The sequence below is a fragment of the Delphinus delphis genome, chromosome 17, assembly GCF_949987515.2.
Source record: "Delphinus delphis chromosome 17, mDelDel1.2, whole genome shotgun sequence".
In the NCBI taxonomy this organism is placed as follows: Eukaryota; Metazoa; Chordata; class Mammalia; order Artiodactyla; family Delphinidae; genus Delphinus; species Delphinus delphis.
The window spans coordinates 15,867,164-15,892,607 of NC_082699.1; the positions used below are offsets into that span (position 1 = coordinate 15,867,164).

The 25,444-nt window shown below is 39.3% G+C and overlaps 1 protein-coding gene and 1 long non-coding RNA gene across 7 annotated transcripts in view; one reads left to right on the forward strand and one right to left on the reverse strand.

The window, feature by feature from the left end:
• The window catches only part of LOC132440201 (uncharacterized), a 59,176-nt gene extending 43,844 nt beyond the window's left edge, over positions 1-15,332 (forward strand). Inside the window, exon 3 of the long non-coding RNA XR_009522536.1 lies at positions 15,151-15,332. This is a non-coding gene — a long non-coding RNA (uncharacterized lncRNA). The remainder of the gene's footprint in view (positions 1-15,150) is intronic.
• The window catches only part of EYA1 (EYA transcriptional coactivator and phosphatase 1), a 150,394-nt gene that overhangs the window by 3,980 nt on the left and 120,970 nt on the right, over positions 1-25,444 (reverse strand). For all 6 annotated transcript variants that reach the window (XM_060035176.1, XM_060035175.1, XM_060035173.1 and 3 more), the window contains 5 exons: positions 14,764-14,822; positions 14,493-14,653; positions 13,453-13,567; positions 13,216-13,337; positions 9,195-9,295 (listed from right to left, as the gene is read on the reverse strand). In XM_060035176.1, coding sequence (XP_059891159.1) covers positions 9,195-9,295; positions 13,216-13,337; positions 13,453-13,567; positions 14,493-14,653; positions 14,764-14,822 — 558 coding nt within the window. The remainder of the gene's footprint in view (positions 1-9,194; positions 9,296-13,215; positions 13,338-13,452; positions 13,568-14,492; positions 14,654-14,763; positions 14,823-25,444) is intronic.

The following is a 25,444-nucleotide window of genomic DNA, read 5'->3' on the forward strand; positions in this document are numbered from 1 at the left end:
GCCGATGCAGGGGACACGGGTTCGTGCCCCGGTCTGGGAATATCCCGTGAGCCATGGCCGCTGAGCCTGCACGTCCGGAGCCTTGCTCCGCAACGGGAGAGGCCACAACAGTGAGAGGCCCGCGTACCGCAAAAAAAAAAAAAAAAAAAAAAGGTAACAAATGCTGATGAGGATGTAGAGAAAAGGGAACCCTTACGCACTGTTGGTCAGAATGTAAATTGGTATAACCACTATGGAAAAGTGTATGGCGGTTCCTCAAAAAATTGAAAACAGAACTACCCCATGATTAGACAGTCCCACTTCTGGGTATATACATGCCCAAAGGAAATGAAAACACTATGTTAAAGAGATATCTGCACCCTCATGTTCATGGCAGCACTATTTACAATAGCCAAGACGTGGAAGCACCCAAGGTGTCCACTGACAGATGAATGGATAAAGGCATTGTGATATATACATGATTGAATATTATTCAGCCATAAAAAAGAAGGAAATCCTGCCATTTGGGACAACATGGACAGACACTGAGGGCATTATGCTAAGTGAAATAAGTCACACAAAGACAAATATCGTATGATCTCACTTATGTGTGGAAGCTAAAAAAAACAAAAAAAAAACGGAAGTCATGGAAAAGGAGATTAGATTTGTGGTTACCAGAGGCAAAGGGTGGGGGAGGGGAAATTGGATGAAGGTGGCCAAAAGATACACATTTCCAGTTATAAGATAAAAAAGTACTGGGGCTGTAACATACAACATGATGACTGTAGTTAACACTGCTATATGATATATGTGAAAGCTAAGAGTAGTAGATCCTAAGAGTTCTCATCACAAGAAAAAAAATTTTTTTGTATCTATAGGAGATGATGGATGTCAACAAAACTTACTGTGGTAATTATTTCACAGTATATGTAAGTCAAGTCATTAGGCTGTACACCTTAAACTTATACAGTGCTGAATGCCAATTATATCTCAAGAAAACAGAGAATCAAAATGATAAATTCAGAGAGAACTCAGCTGTAAGCTGGAGAGGGTAAATTGGGCCTGTATTGAATTTGTGAAATGGGCAAATTTGGTTAGGTAGATGGAGAGGGATGGGACTCCCAGTCAGGAGATGGTATGTGACAAAGGTGGGATGCACAGAGTACTTAGTGTGGAGGAGATGGGGCTGGAATGGTGTGTTCATAACAAACACTAATAAGAAAGGAGATATTTTTTCCAGGTAGAAGTATGTTATGCAATTTAATGAGGCACTAAAGGAAGGATGGATTGGAGGTGTGGCTGGCTGGTAGCAGAGAAACTAGGCAAAGGAACAGTGGAAATGGAGTGGGTGCAATGGATGGGAGACACACTGTAAAGACAGAGTTCTTGCTAATGGGGGATGGGTTGGAGGTAGAGAACACCAAAGCAAATCTGAGTGGGCGAACTGGTTTGGGACAGTAGAATTCATCTGCTGATATGCAGGTGGATGAAATGGGATACCTACATGGAGAGAGTCCATCAGGTAACTAGAGCCAGGGGACTAAAACACAGCTAAACCACAAATCTTAACAACAGTGATAGCCTAAACTGATGTGTATATGATTAGTTTATCAAGATTAGCATATATTGAGAGAAATGGGCACCAAGACCTAAATCTTGGGAAGTAGCACACGTTTTGGGATCATTAGAACCAAAATATTCCCTAATGATAAAATAAGGACACATCCTTTGTTCCTCTTGCCCACATGTGCAGCTTTCCAAATCCCCTTCTGCCAACTTTCCTCCTTGTCTGGTATTTTGCATTTATCCCTTCTGGGTATACATAAGATCAGTAATATAAAAAGCTGTGTGTGTGGACACATGTAATTTGAATATTGCTGAATTATTAAAAATGTATTAAGAAAATGTTTCAAAACCATAAAAGCACATAACCTTTGCCCCAGGTATTGCACTTCTAGGAATTTATCCCACAGATATACTTGCCCACGCATGAACCACGTAAAGACCACTCACTGCAGAACTGTTTACAATAATAAACACTGGCAACCACTGAAATGTTAAGCCCCAGGGGACTCGTTAAACTACAACATATCAAGGTAATGGAATTGTGATGCGGCCATTTATAAGAATTAGAGATGCAGAGCTCCATGTACTAATATGGAATAACTACCAGGATATATATTAAGTGAAAAAAGCAGGCACGGAAAAAAAAGTGTATAGTTACCATTTGTATAAAAAATAAAGAACAGATCTGTGCTTTCCTATGCATATATTATCTCTAGAAAATTTGCATATGGAGGTACAAATACTTCTCAAATTGTAAATAAAGAGATATTCTGAGAACTCATGAAGCTTACTGCACAGTTTTGCTCTTTGACTATTTGTATATCTGTGTCCCCTCTGGACAGGAGTGAGCTCTTTAAGAATAAAGATGAAATCCAATTTAAGACCTGGCATACAGTATGTGCTCATTAAGTTAAATGAATGTAATGGCTTTAGAGTAATAAAATTCTGTACTCAGTAATCCCTATGTCTCACTGAAATAAAACTAAAAGCAAAAACTTGCATTAAAAATGTTCTTTTAGAAAAAGAAGTTCTTATTTTTCTCCTAAATAAACTCACAATCAAGCATTATTAAGCAGATTCTCAGCTTCATCTTGGTTTTCAGCAAGTTTTGGAATGCACATTGAAAATGGACATTTTTTGATGAAGCGTTTGTCATTATGCAGAATAATGGTGCTTGCCATCCCCCCTTCCCTCCATGTTATTCACAAGAGATTCATTTTAAGTAATTCTCTAAAAAGTAAATAAAGTCAGAGTTATAAAACAAGGCTGTTTTTACTCTAGAAACCAAAACTGCTGTCAGTGTGCAGAAGACTATTATTTACATTTTGATTTTTTTTTAAATCATACATAGGCCTAATTATTTTCACTTGAGGAATGTTGTATTAGGGAAACAAAAAATTTTATGGTAAAAAAATAAGCATGGCAGATTTTGACAACAAAGACATATATCAAAGAAAGATATCCACCAGTAGTGAGATGGCTTCTCTGAATGGTCTTTCTAGGAACAAAGAGGTGCTCAGAGAAAACTCTTACAAGAGATCTTTTTAGAATTTGTCCATTTCTTCTAGGGTGAAAAAGGGAAAGCATTTCCTCTAAGATCAGGAACAAGACAAGGATGTCTAGTCTCACCACTATTATTCAACACAGTCTTGGAAGTCCTAGCCACAGCAATCACAGAAGAAAAAGAAATAAAAGGAATCCAAATTGGAAAAGAAGAAGTAAAACTGTCACTGTTTGCAGATGACATGATACTATACATAGAAAACCCTAAAGATGCTACCAGAAAACTACTAGAGCTCATCAATGAATTTGGTAAAGTTGCAGGATACAAAATTAATACACAGAAATCTCTTGCATTCCTATACGCTAACAATGAAAGGTCAGAAAGAGAAATCAAGGCAACAATTCCATTTACCATCACATCAAAAAGAATAAAATACATAGGAATAAACCTACATAAGGAGGCAAAAGACCTGTACTCAGAAAACTGTAAGATACTGATGAACGCAATCAAAGATGACAGCAACAGATGGAGAGATATACCATGTTCTTGGATTGGAAAAATCAACATTGTGAAAATGACTATACTGCCCAAAGCAATCTACAGATTCAATGCAATCCCTATCAAATTACCAATGGTATTTTTCACAGAAATAGAACAACAATTTTTACAATTTATATGGAAACACAAAAGACCCCGAATAGCCAAAGCAACGTTGAGAATGAAAAACGGAGCTGGAGGAATCAGGCTCCCTGACTTCAGACTATACTACAAAGCTACAGTAATCAAGACAGAATGGTACTGGCACAAAAACAGAAACATAGATCAATGGAACAAGATAGAAAGCCGAGAGATAAACCCACACACCTATGGTCCCCTAATCTATGACAAAGGAGGCAAGAATATACAATGGAGCAGACAGTCTCTTCAATAAGTGGTGCTGGGAAAACTGGACAGCTACATGTAAAAGAACGAAGTTAGAACAATCCCTAACACCATACACAAAAATAAACTCAGAATGGATTAAAGACCTAAATATAAGACTGGACACTATAAAACTCTTAGAGGAAAACGTAGGCAGAACACTCCTGGACATAAATAGCAGCAAGATCTTTTCTGACCCACCTCCTAGAGAAACGGAAATAAAAATAAACAAATGGGACCTAATTAAACTTAGAAGCTTTTGCACAGCAAAGGAAACCATAAACAAGACGAAAACACAACCCTCAGAATGGGAGAAAATATTTGCAAACAAAGCAACTGACAGGGCATTAATCTCTAAAATATACAAATAGCTCATGCAGCTCAATATCAAAAAAACAACCCAATTAAAAAATGGGCAGAAGACTTAAATAGACATTTCTCCAAAGATGACATACAAATGGCCAACTAACATGAAAAGATGCTCAACATCACTAATTATTAGAGAAATGCAAATCAAAACTACAATGAGGTATCACCTCACACCTGTGGGAATGGCCACCATCAAAAAAATCTAGAAACAATAAATGCTGGAGAGGGTGTGGACAAAAGGGAACCCTCTTGCACTGTTGGTGGGAATGTATACTGGTGCAGCCACTATGGAGAACAATATGGAGGTTCCTTAAAAAACTAAAAATAGAACTACCATATGATCCAGCAATCCCAGTTCTGGGAATATATCCAGAGAAAATTATAATTTGAAAAATATACATGCACCCCCAACGTTCACAGCAGCACTATTTACAACAGGCAGGACATGGAAGCAACCTAAATGTCCATTAATGGAGGAACAGAAAAAAATGTGGTACGTACAATGGAATATCAGCCATAAAAAAGAACAAAATAATGCCATTTGCAGCAACAATGGATGGACCTAGAGATTGTCACACTGAGTGAAGTAAGTCAAACAGAGAAAGACAAGTATCATATATCGCTTATATGTTGATTCTAGAAAAAGGGTACAAATGAACTTATCTACAAAACAGAAAACAAAGTTATGGTTATCAGGGGGTAAGTGGTGGGGGAGGGATAAATTGGAAGACTGGGATTGACATAAACACAGTACTATATATAAGATAGATAATAACTAAGTAAGGACCTACTGTATATAGCACAGGGAACTTCACTCGATATTATGTAATGGCCTATATGGGAAAAGAGTCTAAAAAAGAGTTGATATATGTAAAAAAGAGTTGATATATGTATATGTATAACAGACTCACTTTCTGTACACCTGAAACTAATACAACATTGTAAATCAACTATACTCCCATAAAAATTTTGAAAAAAGAGATCTTTTTAGAATAACATTGTTTTTTTAAAAAAACAAAGGTATTTCTAACCTTTTCTCTTTGAAGCGTTTTTTTTTTTTAATGATATGGATTATAGAATTAGATAAAATTACTGATGAAACTCCTGGGACTGTATTGCTAAAGAGAACAAAGGTGACAGAGCAGACTTCAAGTGACCATAACAAAACGGGTAACTGGCAGAATACTTACTAGTTTTCATTTCCGGGCTTAAAAAAATAACTACCTCTAGCAAAAGAACATTATTTAGGGAGATGAAAGACATCTCTACAGGGAAGAGAGGAGACTGTTGTATTAGATTTTTAAAAGGACATAGGAAATGAAGAGAGGCAGCTAAATGGTTAAAATTGATTTAGAAGAAATGCAAAATGTTTTGATTTTGCAAAACATTTTAGTGCCCAAACTTGCAGAACTTCACTGGTTCACTGTTAGTTTTATTTAATCTGAAATGCTTGTGAACCAAATTATAAACTAGAATTAATGATTTATTTGTTAAATTTTAATCATGAGTGTAAAATTGGGAGAAAGAGAACACAACATAGTTCTATCTACCTCCCAAAAGGAAAGAAACTGCACACTATATTCCAACAATTTAAAAAAAGCATTAAAATGTTTTTTTGTAAATCAAATCATATTTAAGATATGTAAGTAAAGTCTGTAATTTGAAGGAATTTTGTGCTGAATCTCACAGATATAATTGGCTTCAAATCCTAGTTTGGTGACTTTCTAGCTGTGTGAGCTTGGCCAAAGTATTTACCTTCCTGTGCCTCCGTTTCCTCATCTATAAAGGAGGTCTGAGGGCTCCTGCCTCATAGAATTGTTGTGAGGATTTAATGAGATAATGGATAGGAAGTGCCTAAAAGAGGTTCTGGGACATAATAAGGGCTTTATAACTGATAGTAAGGATAACCATCTCTTTATTTCTTTAGCTTGAATTTTCATATAGAGTTTGCTAAATTGTAGTGTTCCCTTAAATTAAATATTTCCCTTAAAAATATTAAATATTCTCTATTTCTATGCAGAACCCCACACATTAAATATACTCATTATTTACTGTGAACTATTAGATCCTTGTCTTTTAAGTCATGCACTAAGTACTGCTGTTTAAATACTAGTTAACCTAGAAAGCTTAGACAGACTATAAGAAAGGAATGGTCAATTTGTCCCTCAGGATGATAGATTTATGACATCTGAATCATAGGCACAATTATTAGGAATCTGACTATTTCTGAAAAATCTGTACACTTAACAAACACACATAAAGTTCTTACAACTCCTGGTTACAGTTTCATTAGAGTTCCCATGCTGGTAGCTCTCAAGGTGCAAAGAGTTCCTTTGTAACAGAGAGTACTGGACTGATTGCATACACTTATCCCAAGAAATCAGAACAGAAAGTTGAAGCTACAAGCATTCATTTACAGTCAAAAAATTTAAAGAGGATGTTCGTCGTAGGCAGCTGCCTAATTCTTTTTGGTATAGGTGTGTGTGTTTGTCCTGAATAGAAAGAATAACATGTCCAAAGACAAACAGTGGAAACAACTTTAACTGTTCTTCAAAGAGAGCAAGTACTCAGTACTGTTACTACTTTCAATTCTAACATCAAATCACGAATTCCTTTACTTTTCCCATCTTGTGTTCACCCACACAAATATCTAAGAAACATACTTGTGTTCTTTGAATTTTAGGTCATCACTTTCATAAACATTCTTCTGTCTACCACAAGCTAGAAAGCCACATTTTGGCAACCTCCTCTTGAAATTAAAATATTTTGGTGAGTACTAGGTGGAGAAGGACCAGCTTGGAAGGCAGATTCACACACCTTGGCCCTGGGCCATACTGGCATGAAATGCTGCTCTTCAATTCTGTGATGCTCAGAGGTGCAAATCTATCCCATGTTCCCATAGCCACTAGGAGGTCCTGTCTAGAAATGGCAGGGGATTCCAGAGGCTTTCTCAGGAAAAAGATTTGAGTCTGGATGTTCACCAAATATTCTCTTTAACTCTCCAGGGTTGAGTTTTGGGTACTCTGTTTAGTCTGGGACAGATTTCTTTTTATGAAGACAGCCCAAAGGGCTAACAGATGTACCTAATGACAATGGTGGTTGGCCACTGGTGAAGCTGGAACGCAGAATTAGTGCTTAGATAGCAAATACCGCTTAGAATCAAGCTTTAAAAAAGTGTGTGTGGGTTTCTACCAGCACCGAACACACGTGGGGAGACTACATGTAATCATGGGCACATTGTGTATCTATGGGTGTAAGTGAAATCTATTATTTATAGCATTAGGGTCAGCTTCTATGCTTCTACTGGAATTCAGAGGCACTGAAGGTGAATTAAGTATTCTTGGACTCTATAAGGAGGCTGGCCACGTGCCATGCTTAATGCTGCATCTATGGGCTGGTGCCATTTCTGGAGTATACTGGAATATTCCAGAAGAGCTTGCCTCCTTTATGGAAAAATGACTTCTATGAGTGAGTGTATGGGGAAGAGAAGAAAAAAATTATTCTATTGGTTAATCTCATAAAATAATTAATGCTCTTCAATTTAAGAAATATTAGTGCATGACTGTGCCAAGATTTAGGGAACTGTAAAAAAAAAAAAAAATGAAGACAGAGTCTCAAACAGCAATCAAGCAAAATAAGATCCCTACATCTCAGGAGCTCACACTTCACTGCTGAAACAGGCACATGCGCAAATGATTAATAATAAGAGCTGCCATTTGTTGCATACCTCATATGTATCAGGCTCTGTTTTATACCTGAACTAAATCTAATCCTTAAAATAGCCAATGAGCTAGGTGCTGCTGTAATCTCCATGTACAGTTACGGAAAGAGAATGGTAAAGTAACTTTTTCGAAGTCACAGAACTGGTAAAATGGTAGAGCTGTCATTCAAACCCAGGGTATCTGGCTCAAGAATCCAAGTTATTTACCAGAGCTTCTGCAATTAAAGTATAAGTGGTGCTACTATAACTGAGTTCGTATAAACAAAGGAAATAGAAAAGGTGGTATGTAAACTGGATTTTGAAAAATGAGTAAGACAGTGACAGTAGGGCACTGGGAAGAGGAGCATTCCAGGCACAACAGCAGCAGGAAGGAGGTGCTGGGCGTGGCCAAAGGAGAGTAAGAAGACCAACGTGCCTACGTTGTTTCTAGATTGTGAAGACCCTGAGTGCCAGGCTAAGGAATGTGGCTCCTTCCCCCTCTTTAAAATACAATGAAGGACATTCATGAGAAAGCTTTTGCTACGGGAAATGACAGAATCACACTTGCAGGGATGCAGAAGAATAACAAGAAATATCATGGGCAAACGGGGAGTCAAGGGACCTGCTCCTTTCCTCCTTTTTGAGCATCCCAAAAGAGGCAAGCATCGACCTCGTGATCAAAAGAAGGCACCGTACTCTAGGGCAGAAAATAGTTTTGCAAGCCAGCTCTGATTAGCTCCTAGAATCTTTCTGAACTGATGTCTGGAAGGTTCTTAGGCTGCATCCAGGCTCAGGTAACGGACGTCTAATCACCTGGCGATGTCTGCCATGGGTGCAGAAAGCGGCAAGAGCAGGCATGTGTGCTGTCTCTGTTCCGGATGATGGCTGCAGAACTAAGCCTCCTTTTCTGTTCCCCAAGTCTACATTCTGTGAAGACCAGCCATCCATGACCCCCGAGCTTGTGAATACCACTCTTCAAAAAGCTCGCTTCAATAATGACTTAATTCTACTCTGCCCTTGGTCAGCACTTACGGTTCAGAACACATTCATGATCTGTTTCAGAGAAATGGCATGTGTTGAAATGATCCAGTTCTGAAGATTCTGAGGAGTAAGAAAAATTAAAGGGCACAAGAGGCACCAAGGAGGAACACTCACCTTTTTCGCCCCTTGTTCCTCTTCCACACCGTCTCCTATGACAACATACACCACTTTTCTTCCAAACCTTTGAATTATCCTCTCAAAACAGCTTTCCTTTCCTAATGAACAAAAGTACATTGTGAAAAAATGTAAAGTTTGAGTAAGTCAGCACTCTAGGGCTTAAACTTTTTATATAAAATGCTTTTTCCATGCTTCTGATCCAAGTCTATCGTACTTGTGCAAACTAGGAAAAGAGTGCTTTTATATGCCATTTGGGGAGTATGTAGAACAGCACAATACAGCAAAAACTGTAAATGAACGACCCATGTGGTGTCCTGTCCCTTGGGAATGGACAATTTTAGTACTTTTTCTCCCCCAAGACTCATTTATTAAAAAGTAGAATCTAGATCTCAGTAGAGCATTTGGTGGAAAAAGTATTGTTTGGAAATAGTACTTTTCCCCCTACAAGCTGAGACTAAATGAAAGCATGCCATTCTGGCAAAATATTTTAACTTCACTTAAAAAATGTTTCATGATCTATCAAACTCTGAATACAGTATCTGATCGAAAGACTGTTGACAAGGATGAACAAAACCGAAGGATTGGTTTTGTTACGGCAAGAGAAATCCAACACTGGACTTAGTTTATCCCTTCATTTTCAGGTTGGGATGCTCTTTGAATGAAAGACACCCTCCCCCCACCCAGGCCTAATGCATTGACCTGAAGTATTCTTGGAAAACTGTTTCTGAAATGAATGTCAGGTAATTTGGCGCCCTACAAGAGAGAGCGTGCTTACCTGGCCCAGACACCTAATGCTCAGTAAAGCGCTTTCCTAGAGGAAAAGTGGGATAAAGGTAACAGGATACCTGTACCTATCTATTATCTTTCCCATGTCAAGACTTAGTTTAGGCGCCCGTGGCAGCTACACTGTAAGCACGTCCCTGTAGTTAATGTGGCCATTGTTGCTTCTTGGAGCAGGAACTGGGGTTCCAAGTCCTGGGCTGCCAATAAGGTCATTTTAATGGACAATGGGACAGTTTATAGGTTTCAAATGTGAATGGCTGAACGGGGCCTGTACCTCTTTCAAATAAGGATCAGATATACACACGAACAAATTGCTTGTTTGCTTAAACAAATGTCTGCTTTATATTTGTATTTTGCACTAAAATCTCTAGTTTGCATCTGACAGAACGAAATAAGGCCAGCCTTCTTCAAAGGATGTCATTTCAATGCTTCTTCAGTTGCCCTCTAACCTGTGAAATATTAAATCACCTTGAGAAACAAATACAAAGGATGGTTTTCACTGCAAAAAATATGTAACCAAACAGTCAGATGTCATGAAACTTTCTTTCCCCGCTTAGAGGGAAATGTTTATGTGGCTTTGTAAAGTTTCCTTTTCATGGAAAAAAGGAAGGTAAACTCAATGTTATTTAAAAGTAAGTCCCCAACCTTTTTGGCACCAGGGATTGGTTTCATGGAAGACCATTTTTCCATGGACCGAGGGGGTGGGGGTGGGGGGTGGTCAGGGGCCGGGAGATGGGGATGGTTCAGGCAGCAACCCCAGCAATGCTTTGCTCCCCCTTCCGCCGCTCAGCTCCTGCTGTGCGTGTGGGGTGGGGAACCCTGGCCTACAAGGAAAATTCCTGGGTGGTTTTCTGCATTGATCCCCAAATTAGATCTCATTTGATGGCAAAACTAGCAGCAACTTACAGGAGTTTCAATCCCTACTTTTTTTTTATTAGAAATATGGAAAAGTGATTCTACCTATGGTTTTGAGATCGTTTCTACCACCGTACAGTTTTTAAATCAAATTTTTATTCTAGACTGAAAACAATTAAACAAGTCCAATATGGCAAACAAAATGCCCATTAAAAAATACTTTCTTGATTGTTATTGCAACTTCCTATTATCCTCGCATTTTCAAATTATTTGGGATTAAAGTTCAATGTGCATGACGTGTAATACGCTAATTGTTCTTTTCTTCTGGGAAGTTAAGTGCTATCCCTTCTGTATTATATGCTCATTTGGAATATGTTCTTTCTTTCATGTGCTGATAAACCTTTCCCTTGGATCCTTGTTTACAAAACACAATGATTCCTCTTTACTGATACAGATAGAATAAAGACCTGAGTTCGTGGAAACTGATTGCTATTTTATATGACAACATATAAAAATTCAAGTTCTACTGGGCTACTAGGAGTTCTATTTGGTGTACTCCTTTCGTTTTATAAGTATTTTCCAGTATTCTCTCCTTGGCCCTTCTCAGGAGGCATCAGTCATTCTCAAACTCCAACTATTTCCAACTTGACAGGGCTATCTGAATATCCCATAGGTTTTTCAAACTCACATTGGTAAGATCAAACCCTTATTATCTTTGCCATCAAACCTGATTTCCCCATCAGCTAACAGTGTCACTGCTGACCCAGTTGCCTAAAAGAAACCTCTGTGTCAGCCTTCTTCTGAATAAACAACCATTTATTCACCCACTTCATTCAACACTGATTGAGTACCTACCATGTGCTGGGCCCTGTAGCCACCGTGATGAGTGAGATGGACAGACTCAGTTATCAAGGAGACTATGAACAAATAACTGAACAAGCAACTTTTTAGTGGCAATTTAGTAAGTTCTTTGAAGGAGAAGTGCAAGCCAAACAGATAGGGGTTCTGTTTTGCACCTTTTTCTTTAGCCAGAAACAACCTTCTTTCCACCTACCAGGATACTCATCCTCCTTTCCTAGGACTCATGTACATAACATTCATCTCATTAGGGCAACATACGAGGCCACTTATGATAAGACCCAAGTCTACCTTTCCAGCATCAGCTTCCCATGGGCGTTGCACATTAGTCACCCCGGAAGACTCACAGGTCCCTCAGCAGGGAACACATTTTAATTCCTCTGTCACTTTGTTCTCACTAGCCATCTGCCTAGTAAACTCTTATTTACCCTTCTCTACCCAGCTCAAATGTCCTATCTTCCCTTTACTCTTAACTGACACGTGCCCTCTGCTGCCTCCTGGGTGGCAGTGAATGCTCTCCCATTGAAGTGCACATTTGGGCACTTAGTGGTAGGACCCCTTAGGCTGTGGAAGGGAGCCTGCTGGACCTTGGAATCAGAGAGATCTACTTTGACCTTAACTTTACTAGCTGTTAACTTGAACAATTAAGTCTCTGAGCTTTAGTTTTCTCAGCTGAAAAATGGAAAGGCTTCAAAGACTGACTTTAATATGTAAAATGTTTAGTACAATTCTGAGCATCTAGTAGATACTTGATAAATGCTTATTTACATACTACTTTGTCATATTATAGTTATTCTGATGTCTGCTTCCTCTGCTAGAGATAATGAACTCCCTAAGGAAAGAGCCATGTCTTCTTTTTATCCCTACTTCTGTTTTGTCTTGCTTTATATCTTAACTAAATTTCCCATTAGTCTTCTTTCCCAACTACATTTCCTTCTTGCAAGAATTTAATTTTTTTGATCCCCATAACAGAAATGGGAACTCAATCATTGTAAAATGTTGTAAAATATGGTGAAAAAAATAGTTGTAAAATAAGGTGAAAAAAATGTTGTAAAATAAGGTGAAATGTTGTAAAATAAGGTGAAAAAAATAGTTCCAGTAATAATAATTTATTATTAGAGTTGTTTAATTAAAGCTGCTATTAGCTATTTAATTTCTCCTTTGTATATTTCTATACAACTACTTGTTTAAGCTTATAAAATATTTTCATTGATGTTGCCTAAGAGAATAAAAATAAGATAATACTCTAGAAGTGATGCTAAGTTGCCTATAGCTAAAACGCATAGGTTTTAATGTTCGCCAGTAAAGTAAAATTTTCTGAGTTCAACTACATGGATCGTGCTTTATATTTCTCTTGATATCTAAAGCCAATTTTGACAATAAAATGGGTTAAATCGTTCTTCTAGTTTTCTGATATTTGGCATTCTGAAAAAAGTAGTCCTGTTTATTGTCTTTCATTTTTACTAGCCTGAAAGCAAAGGGTTGACTGTTAAATAAATAAATTAATTAAAAAGCAGCTTACCAATTTTAGTTGCACTGTAAATATTTTCTATGGGAAATACAATTCCTAATCCATACAGCAGGACTTTCGCCAATGCTGGGATAAGCTGAGTAGTTGTTACTAAAATATTAACACAGTTCGTCCTGTGAGAATACAAAGAAAAAAAAAGACAGTTGAAAATTAAATCTCCAAAATGAACAAGCACAGCTCGTTTTCAGGCAAAGGCACTTTGTATGAAGTGACCTGGGGAGAACTTACCGGGAGTGAATGAGTGTGAGAGCTTTCAGGGCCAGTGTCAACCAGGAGTCTGTCAGGGCTTCAATCTCGGCCCTCAGCTGCAACCAGGCTTCCCTCTTAGCTGGACCAAGCAGACCTGTGGATTTAAAAGCACATGAACTACTTCCTCACTAACGTGTCTCGTCAACTTTATAAACAGTAAACACTTAAAACTACTCGAATACTACCCTCAAGCTTTATAATATACTAAGCAATTTTTCACATTATCATTCATTTGACAAATATTTAGCACTGTGAGGAACATATATTGGTTTTGCACTCCTAGCGTCCTTCTTCTGGCTACAGACGTCATCTCTTCTTTTGGGGGAGCCTACTCTCCCCCATTCCCCAACCATGAAGATTGAGCAGAGCAGACCCTACCCTCTGGCTCCCAGAATAGCCATATGTCCTCAGCTTGGCCAGTGAAAGGCTGTTTTGGAACTTTTGCTCAATCTATTGGGAAAGACACTTCCCACCCCATGGAGGCGCTAGACTGGTAGCATATAAGCCTGGGTCTACTGGTAGGCACATTTGCCACCTTTCGGGAGGCGGTAATTTTCCAAAGGAAATTACAGGCCAAAGATTACTGATTGCATCATCTGAGCATCTGGATTTAGCCATGCCAGAAACCAACACCACCTAAACTTTTCATTAGGTCAATATGTTCCTTTTCATACCAAAGCCATTTTGAACCACAATCAAAAGATCCAAGCTAATGCAAACATCTACCCGGTAGAAGGAGCTTTATGATTCGTCTTAAGTCCTTTAGGCAGGAGGTCAAGAAACTTACTCCAGGTCACACCACTACTAAGGAATGGAGCGAGGACTAGACTAGCCTGGCCAGGGCAGCTGGCTCTAGTCTGTTACTTCAGTCACAGCAGAATAATCACTGGTTAGATGAAACGGCTCTCAAAAAAAGCTGTTCTATCCAAAAAAGTGTGATGTAAAAGTGTGTGGTACTTTGAGCATCGTATCAAGACTATCTTAACTAACCCAGTAACCTACTGGTGATAGTCACTTGCCTCCAACATTATTTTTGTAGGTATTGTAGATCTCTTTTACTCGTCTGTAACGGAAGGCCAACTTTCTCATCCAGTCTACGCCGCCACGCACACCGGTTGCCAAGCATAAATTAGCGCTGGTTGCCGCAGCAGGAAAGCCATCTGTTCCAAAGTTATATGTGCTATTTAGATGCAAGAAAAGCCCAAAGTTAACCAAACAGAAAGTTCATCTTAATAAGCTGAGCAATTAAGCTATAACATGGAGCCCATCACTTCCCATTCATGGGCTCACCTTAGGTCTTGTCCATTGTCATCCGAAGAGACATCATCTATATGAACTTGGTCACATTCCTAAAATGCAATGAAAATGATACATGTTAATTTTCAAAAAGCATCTACATTTATCTACATTTTTTGGAGGGGGGAAAATCCACACAAGCCTGTTTAAAAAAAAAAAAAGCCCAAACACTGTAATTGGAGTGTTTTCCAACCACGGCAATCAGTAGGTGGCAGTCTAGTTAAATTGACATTTTTACCTACTTCGGGTCTTTTTACAATATAAGAAACCAGCAATGTCATTAAGGACTACTGTTATTCAGGTTCAGAAAACACATTTTTGTGTTTAGAAAGGAAAGTGATTGATTGAAAACAATTAGCATATGTGTTTCATAAACCTCAGGTACCTGAAGACATCGTGCTGCTCCGAGCTGATGCAGTCAATGCCGAAGCGTAACTGAAACCAGACATTTCGGTAAATCTAACATGCTAGAAAAATTAAACCTGATGCTAACTGCCAATGAAATTATGACCTCTGATTGCTGTCGAGCCACACACCAACACAGCCTGAGGCCAGCGTGTGGAGGAGCCCAGACTAGAAAATCTGTTACTGGTTTGCCATTGATTTGAGAGATGCAAGTTTTATTCTGTGTGTGTGTGTGTGTGTGTGCGCGCGCGTGTGTGCGTGTGTAGGAAAAAACCATGGGAGACTTCACAACCTAAATAAAAATAATCAAACCACGAGGTGTTTTTTTACTGTTTTTAAAACTTTTTAACTTTTTTTACCTGTTTCACTATTATTACATATTCATTTTAAATATCGGATTGATGAGTTGATTATAGAATAATACGAGTTGAACAGACCTGATTTTAAAATCCCAATCCATGTGTAAAGTGTTTAGAATAGGAAGTGTAACTGTGGGTTAAAGCTCAGTTGGACGGGTTCACGTTGATACACCTGCTCACATATAAGCACGCCCACATCTTACTGCTGTGTCCCCAGCCCCCAGCATCATTGTGGGAAGAGCAGACACTCAGTAAACGTTTGTTGAACAAATGAAGGCAAACTAATTTGGAGACAGACACGGTCCCTAGTCCAGAAACGAGTAACACACACTTGGCATGCTTTACTGTTTTCAGTTATGATTCTCCTCTTGGCAGTCAGCCTCCAGGTACCCCAGAGGCCATTCTGACACTTATTTCCATTAAAAGTTTTAGTTAAAAAAATTTTAAAAGAATTTTTCAGGCGTGCATCCTGTATTTTAAAAATGTTCTTCAGACTAAAGCTCTGGTTATCTTTCCTATAGAGTTAATTTTATAGAATCTAGCCTATCTGTCCCTCTAATGCTTCACATCCAATGTATAACAAGATGCCATAGGTAAGCACCACAGGAATAGAAGGTGTATTTTTATGTTGCTGGTTCCTTCTGAACAAATTCTTTTCTCTCCATGGATTTGTGAGGAAAGGAGCAGGAGATAGAAGTGGAAAGAAACTCAAACCAGCTGTTGCTTAACAGAATTAAAATCCTGACCCCCCAACCTCTTCTTTCTAAAGCATCTATTTTCCAGGCAACCCTCTCCCAGCAAGCAGCCAGTTCCAAGGAGGAAAGGACTTTGACCTTGTAACCCTCCCCTGCTCTCCCAGGTCCGTAACCCCAGATAAGAAAAAAAAAAAGAATAAAAGTCTAGGAGGCCTCACAGGCAGGACTGTGAATTTAACATTTAAAAAAACAGGTCATTCCTGCAAAACATGTTTGGAAACGTCTCAGAGTTATTCATTATACATAATTCGGAGGGTGAAAGATGAACGATAGTTGTGTTTTTTCAACAACGTACTTATTCTGGGTTTAAAGAATTACTAAATCATGACTTTCTGCTATCTAGCCATTTATCTAGCCAGAAATACAAAAATTACGCTGTTGGTAAACTACTCTTTTAGGGTGCATGGTTAGTTACAAGACAAACAAATGCAGAAAAGTGTACTCCCCGCAAACAGACAAAAACCCCTAAAGCCTTAGCGCCGCAGTGGAGGATTTTTCTCTCTTGGGAGAGAGAAGGAGAGGAGGAGGAAGTTGAGAAATTAGAAGAGGAAAAGATATGTTAAAGCGAATTTAATTCAAGGAATCAACGGTGACCTAAAGTTACTTGGTTAACTCTAGGGGTGGGAGGAATTCTTTGCAAAAACAGGGTGTTAAGAGGCTTTTCTTAAGCTAATGCTCTTGAAAATCTCCATTACTAACAGAGCAGCCGTTATCTTCTAATGACTGTTGATGACTCTACCGTGGCTATTGTCCATCCACATCCTGTATTTGTTTTCTCCTGCCAGCTTTCCTTAAGACTTTTTGTTCCCAGGCTGAGGCCCTCATTTGAAGTATTGTTCAATATCTTGGTTCGCGCTAAGTGTCAACAGCTTCCAGCTTTTTTAACTGCAGATAACCAAACTCACTTCACGGTGATTTGATTAAAGCAAAGTTTGGCGTGGTGGCAACAAGGAAATCCCGCTCGTTAGCTGGAGAATTTTTGTAGAACAATTTTAATCAAAATAGATTTAAAAAATCAAGAGCATTTTTTAAAAGAGCCTGGTTAGCACTTTTAGGAATTAAAACATCGTTAAAATGTCTATGTAAAATGTGTTTTTGGAATGGGTGCTCATTTTACTTAACAATAGACAAGTACTATGTTGCACAGACTTGGAATTGATAAGCTACATATTAAAGATGCATCCTCGCTGAGTCTCTGTACGAGTTTACAAATAATGGTATAAATGTCTTGGGAAGCAAGCTATGTATTTTAAAAAAATTTTAATGAGAAACTATAATATTACTTTTGATGCTTACCTATGAAAAACGTTAATTCCTTAAAGAATGGAGAGCATTAAGATACTGAAAGATCATTTCATTTCCCAGCAGAGCCCTGTTACATGTGAACTTGTGCTAAGTGTCTTCACCCTCAAATTAGAAACTGCAGTTCCCTACATTCTGATATCCTGCAGTTGTCTCCTCTGTGGGGATGAGGCTCCCCTTCTCCCACTTTTCAGAAGCCATCTAGCTTTTTGTTTGTCTTCCTAAGAGCCTAATTTGAGGTTTTCATTTTTGCTTTCCAAATTTGGTTGCTTTTAGTTTCCAAATTCGTCATAAACCGAGACAATTCGGTAACTGAGGGAGGGAGCAGAGGGGGCTCTGCACCCACTGAAACAACAACAGCAACAAAGTTTAAATCCCCCACTGGTAGACACAGAAGACAATAATGGAAGCTTTCTGTATTTTCACGTCCCAAAATATATCCCTACAAGCCCTAATTTAATGCTTAATACGCAGAGTGCAGATATATAGAATTCCACAAGAAAATACGTTTTTATTCCCAAAAGACTGAATGTGCTGAAAATGTACTTTTGAAATAAACTTCCAAAAAGTATGTGATAGGATTTTAAGGAGTATGTCATTACCAAATCCAAGTCTTGGGGTGGCATCCACACGGGGGGCTCCCACTGCCAGCTCAGCCACTTGAGCATATTTCATGCATTAATCAGTCCTACTGAGACTTGAGATGCCTAAGGGACCCCTAGCATATATGGGTGTCAGGCTTGGGGTCTCACCTGGGGACACAGAGTAGTGATTTTCTGGACTCCTGGCAGACTTTGCACTCAATACCCATCCAAGCAGGCTAATGGATGGCTTGGATTTAAAAGGTGATCATTTATTTATTCATGTGTCTGATTATTTATTAAGGGGTGACTGTTCTGGGTATTGTTCTAGATGCTAAGGATACACCACTTAACACAAAAATCCTTACCATCTTGGAACTAACATTCTAGTTGGGAGAGACACCCGAACAAGAAAATATGCAAAATGTACAATCAGACAGTAATAAGTGCTAAGGAGAAAAAATACAGCAGGCGAGGGGAATATGCAAGGCTGTGGTGCTATCTGGGGAAAGAGCTTTGCAGGCCAAGGAAAGAGCATGTTCAAAGGCCCTGAGGCAGGAGGGGAAGAGTTACATGGGCAGGCAGGTGGCAAGCGGAGGAGCTGGCTCTGCCTTGGAAGTAGCATCAAGTTATCAGTCCCTGCCCTCAAGGCACCTACAGTTTAGCAGGAGGGCCAGAAGTTAATTTAACCAGCTACACATGTGCCAAGTTAATTACACTTGTGGTAAATGCTGCAGAACCCCCCTGGAATCCAAAGGACTATCCTCTTGGAGAACAGGGAACCCTCCTGCACTGTTGGTGGGAATGTTAAGTTGGTACAGCCACTATGGAGAACAGTATGGAGGTTCCTCAGAAAACTAAAAATAGAACTACCATATGATCCAGCAATCCCACTCCTGGGAATATACCTGGACAATACTATAATTCAAAAAGATACATGCGCCCCTATGTTCATAGCAGCACTGTTCACAATAGCCAAAACATGGAAACAACCTAAATGTCCATCGACAGATGAATGGATAAGGAAGGTGTGGTACCTATATACAATGGATACTACTCAGCCATAAAAAAGAATGAAATAATGCCATTTGCAGCAACATGAACGCAATTGGAGATTATCATACTAAATGAAGTCAGAAAGAGAAGGACAAATATATGATATCACTCATATGTGGAACCTAAAATATGGCACAAATGAACCTATCTACAAATGAACAGAGGCAGACTCATAGACATGGAGAAGAGACTTGTGGTTGCCCGGGGTTGGGGGAGGGGGAGGGAGAGGGCTGGATTGGGAGTTTGGGTTGGTAGATACAAACTTACGTTTGGAATGGATAGACAACAAGGTCCTAGTGTATAGCACAGGGAACTATATTGAATATCCTATGATCAAACATAATGGAAAAGAGTACAAAAAAAGAATGTATAGATGTACATGTTTCCCAAAAAATAAATAAATAAAAACAAGGGACTATCCTCTTGCTGAATGGTGGAATTCTGTTTAGTCCAAGAGGGTTGCAGAGCTCTGAAAAACTGAAATTATAGTTTGCTAGATCAGAGAGGGACAGCCTGGCCCACTGTTAATTCTGGTTGCTTTTGTGATTAAAGTAATCAAATACAGACATACATGGTGGACAGCTAGAGGTGGTTCACAATCGCTGAAGCTGCGGTAACAGAAACAAAACATAGCTTTTTGATCCCAGACTGTCAACGCCGGTCCTCTACTTTTGAATGGCTGTGGGGTGGAGTAGGGGAAGGTGGCACTTTTGGGGCAAGCCATCCTTCTCTCTAGGAAATACCCTAGACTTAGAGATGCAAAGGGACTCTGTACAGTTAGTGAGCAGGTCCCAGAGGTGAGAGGGAAGGTTCTTGGACATAGTTTCTTTTGCCCCCCAAATTATAGATGTGAGAATTAATGTGGGACTGGAAAGGGATCAAGAGGTGGGCAAAGAGTTATTTGTTGTTCATGGCTTTCCAAAGGCATGTCAAAATCAGTATTTTTGCGTAAAGGCTCTGCGTCACGTCAATCCTAAAGGAATATATAATTAACATTTTTAGTTAACCAGTTTTCACATATACCCACACCTCACAAAGAGATTCCAAGGAAGAGTCAGGCCAGTGCTGGGCACAGTTGTGATTAACCTTCACTAGGAAAATTTCACAATACCGAATTAGATATTGCTAACGCATTTGGCCCACTGTTGCCATCCTGAGCTCAGTCCCTCCCTTTTCAAAAGTCCTAAAGCACCATCCGTTGACATTCGGTTACCAAAGTGTCCCGTGTTGACACTTCGTGTCCCGCAAAGAGCGTATTCCTCCTTCCCTCAAAGTGACGGCGAGCGACTCTGAGTCGTTTCTTATACTTCTGTGGAGTTCCTGCAGAGGCAGGCCCACGGTTTCTCTTATACAGACTCCTATTTCTTGTTGAGTTGAATTACTGTTATTTGTGTAGAGCACAAAATAGTATTTAATGTTATAACCCATTTTATAGATGCAAATAAATGAAGATTCAGAAAAGTTAAATAACCTAAGTGCTGAGACACTTATACAGGTCTCTGACCCCCATTCACTGTTTCTTCCTGGGATCCCTGGATTTCACACAGTGTAGACAGGTGGCCACGACCTGGGCCACTGGCGCCTCGCCCGTTGTTTCACGTTTAGGGGACCCCTGCTCCAGGATGCATCCTCCCCTTCGTCTGCCCCACACCCACCTGGGTCCAGAGTTTGTCACCACAGCCCCTCTCCCAGCCCGGAGCTCGGCATGTGAGTCCTCCATTCTCCAGTTCAAGCCCCGCCCCTTCATCTCTCCACCATGCCTCCAAATGGCACTCCAGAGAGAAACTTCCGGAAGGAGAGCCATCATGGGAACTGGGGTGGAGGGGACAGGGCACAATGGTAGGCAGTGAGAGCGTAGGTGTTAGTGTGACTTTGACACATGTCCTCATAGGAGCCTTGAAGCCAGGAACAAGGATTTTGGTCACAGTCACGGTAGAGTTGAATGAGGGCAGTTGGCGACGATCAGGGAGGCGTGAGATTGAGCCTACAGGTGCTGGCCTACAGGCTCTGTTCTACCTGAGAGCCTCCTAGGAGCATCCTTTAGATAAACACCACAAACCAAATGACCAAAGTTTACCCTCGCCTGGCTTCCCTTTATGTTCCATGGCTTGTGCTTCACAGAGCGGTAAAGTAAATAAAATTAGCAAGCTTCAGCTACTCCCGGCCCTCAGCCCAGGCATCTCAGCACTCGTGGGGCTGGATTATAAAATGCTCACATGCGTGGCTGGGGAAAACTGCCAACGCATGAAGCAGAACTGAATACCAGGTCTAGACTTAGAGATGCACAGGGACTCTGTGCAGTTAGTGAGCAGGTCCCAGAGGTGAGAGGGAAGGTTGGGAGCGGAAGCAAGCCACGTGAGTACCGTCTCACGGCCAGGCGGCAAAGGCACAGTCTCTCTCAGAACTCTGGTTGCACTGTTATTCTGCCTTTTTGGTCCCTTCTGTCATTATTTTTGGCACTGCGACTCAAGCTGACCTTTTTCTGATCCGTCATCATCTCTGGCCTTCCAGGGCCGGGCCACAGACATGTTCTTTTGGACCAAGCGCCGGGAATAACTCCGATTTTGTACAGGGGCTCATATGCAAAATATTAAGTTATGGCAGAATTTTTCTGCAAATATTTATTCTGCTTTGATACCTTAGTGGTTGGACTTTTCCCCCCAAGCCTTTCACTTGTGCCATAATTATGTAAAAATACACCATACCATTCACATTCATTTAGGAAAATTAATAAAAAGAATTAAGACAGTTACAATGGGTCCTATTATCTGTGCCAAGCACAGTGACGTCATCGCCAGGATGTTGAGGCGTTTATACCCCTGAATCCGACACTAGAAACATAAACTCCAAATAAACCTGCAGGCTTTGAATAAACAGAGACACTTAGAAGACTTTGAGGCAGCCTGCATGTTATGAAAGGGAACAATATAAAATTCTTACAAACACGTCTTTGGAGAAGTTGAGTTACAGAAGCCCTGATTCTGCTGACTGAAGCGGTATTTGCTCCATTTCCCAAATTTACCATGAGAAAACGGACACCTTACTGCCGACTAATTGTATCAATAACTTTCTTTACAAAGTAAAGAAGGAAGGAAGAAAGAGTCACCGGAGAACGAGCTATTTTTATTGTCTACATCAGCGAACCTACTGAGACCCCCTGGAGTTGGTGAAGGCCAAGGAAAGGACGGCTGGGTTCTCTCTCCCCACGTCTGTCATCAAGCAGTTACATCCACTGCTCTGACCTCCGCCCCTCCAACGATACAGATACTTGCCTGATACCTTAGACATCTACAAGTTACTAGGAAGTTTTCCTTTTATTCCTAAACATGAAAATGTTTAATTATACAGAGTACAGGAGTATTTCTAGTACTTTAGAGACAACTCATACAAATTGTCTGAAAGCTTTATTTTAACAAGTGATCAGCAGTGCTTGAAAATGTTTAAAAAAAAAAAAAAAGACCCCCCCCCCCCAACCTGTGGATCTGCCCACACTATCCTCTTTCTCATAGAAAATCTAAATTGTACTGATGGCATTATGGGGTGACCAGTATTTGAGTGACACAGGTTTTAAGGGAGTGATTTCCATGGCGGCTTTTGGAAATAACTCCCGACTGCCTAGATATTTGCATAGCTTTGTTGGAAAAGTAAGGTGAAATGGGTCATCCCTAGAGATTTTCTGTTATTCAGAAGTTCTATGTAGGGGGAAGGAGTGGTCAACAAACAAGTTAATTAATGACAAAGACGTGAAGAATCCTGCTTCTAATTCGCTGACAATTAGAGTCAGCGCTTTGAGCTCGGTGGTTAAGAAATTCTGTCTGTACTGTACAGCACAGGGAACTATATTCAATATCTTGTAATAACCTATAATGGAAAAGAGTCTGAAAAAAATATATATGTATAACTGAGTCACTTTGCTATACACCTGAAACTAACGCAACATTGTAAATCAATTATATACTTCAATTAAAAAAAGAAAGAAATTCTGTCTGAGAGTAAATTTGCAGAAGCCAGGGTTTTACTTGCATATTTCACTCTTTTGCTTTATAAAGGAGGCTGTTCGATCAACGTGCTGTGTATTTAGACTTACTGACGGGGAATAATATGCTTGTAGTGTGCTTTCTATAGGTGTGTCCAAACCCTCACTGCACTTTCAAATGGATGCAATGAGAAGCCATAGAACTGCTGCGTCCCTGTGCCCCTCACCATGGACTGGCGGCAAGCCTGCAGCGCGGGCCACCTGGAAAGAAGGGTATCCGGGTTGCAGCCCGGTGACTCTGGCGCTCAGCGGCAGGACCTGTCATGCCTGTCTGGGGTGCACCTTGTGACCTGCCGATTGCCTGTGCTACCCCACTACAATGCTTCCTTGCAAAAGAAAAGGGTGCAGATTACCCAGGGCTGAGGCACGGGAGATGAGGAACAAAGGGAGTTTTTGAAATCATTCTGTTTGACAGTTTGGGAAACACCAAGTTAAGGAATTAAAATAGAGCTGGACAAATTTATCTTCACATTCCCACTTTAAACTCGGCACAGCGTCAGTGCCAACGCGCATTTTAAGTCAATGTTTAAATATCCCTATCTGTTTTGATAGGAATAGGATGACACAACTATAGAAGCCAGTAGGAAAACATAAAATAAAAACAGAATTTTGAATCTCAGAAACCGATAAGAGGAATTTTAACATCTATTTTTAAGAGCTGGTAGTAAGATGCAACTTGTGGAGACACGTGCTGTTTTTAATTATTGTTTCTTACTTAGAAAAACAGTATTTTAATATATTTAATGTTACCATAACCTGTAGGGATTATATAAACGAGAGAGATATTTTACTAGAATCATGTTTACTTTAGCTAGGAGAACTAGGTACCTGGATTCAAAACCCAAGATTTGAATTACAGCAGTTTCAACAAAGGCAAGATATTAACTATTTCAATCTCATTCTGTTTAGATGAATATTCATAAAACATTTAGAGAATAAAATCTTTACTGAAAGTACCTGGAGATGGCATATTAAGGCAAAAGATAAAGCGCTTAAGCTACGTTTTCGTATATGTACGAAGTTATACTAAATATTTAAGATCACTAAATAAAAATTACAGGACTCTCAAGCTTCTTATTAACAATAATTAAAGAAAAGATGAGAGCGTGTTTTTAAATTTGTAATATTTTCTTATAATATTAATTCCTTTAAAAATGTGCTCATTAAAAGTAAGATGTCATGATAATACCACTGCAGCATGCTGCTCGAAGAATCCCAAAGGAATTACATGAAGCTGGTTCCTTCTTAGAGAGTGGTACAGTGTTAATAAATATGTCAGTTTCACTCTGCTTGGAGTTCCTTCTTTCTAACCATGAATACCTTCTTTACCTCACGGTTATATTAAATATATTTGTCTTTATTTACACCCTCCACCTTAGGGTGAGGAAAAGAAAGGCTTACTAATGAAAGCCAGAAAGAATTGAAAATGAGCTTTTAAAATAAAATGGGCTTATTTAAAGTCGTTCAACACTGTGTCTCTAAAAGTAGTGGATTCATTTAATTGATAATTATGGCATATTATTACATTTGATCAAATGCTATCAACACATAACTTTCTTTACTTTTTAAAAAATATACAATGAATAAAAAAATAAAGTGACTAAAAAGCACAGAGTGAATGAAAAGGTATACAGTGAATGCCTAATATCTAATGCTACAAGATCCATCTTTTTTTGTTTAAGTTATGTTTTGTGCAACAGCACAAACTATATTTCAGTGCATTCTATACCCCTACCACGTGATACTATACATAAACAGCTTTGGCCCAAATACACAGCTCCATTTATCATTCAGCTAATACAAAAAGATATGGCATTTTACACATTTGCAGAGAAATCAGTGAAAATGTTTTATACCTTCAAATACAAAAATAGGGCAGTGCATCAATGTTTGATATGTCAAATTGTATTATACAGCTTTTCATTAAAAGATCATACATGTTTTTAATTATATCATGTAACTTAAAATCAAGTAGTAAGATAAAAGACTACAGGCTGACAAGGTACAAAATAATAATTCAGAGCCTTAAAAAAAAGGACAACTCAGCACATATCTAATATAGATGTCATTCTTTGGAATGTCAGGACTACTCTTAAGAATAAGACATTGATTTACTGCTGAACTGATTTCTCCGTTTTCAGTGGGTTTGCCCATCATTTTGCAAACATAATTTGTCATTGG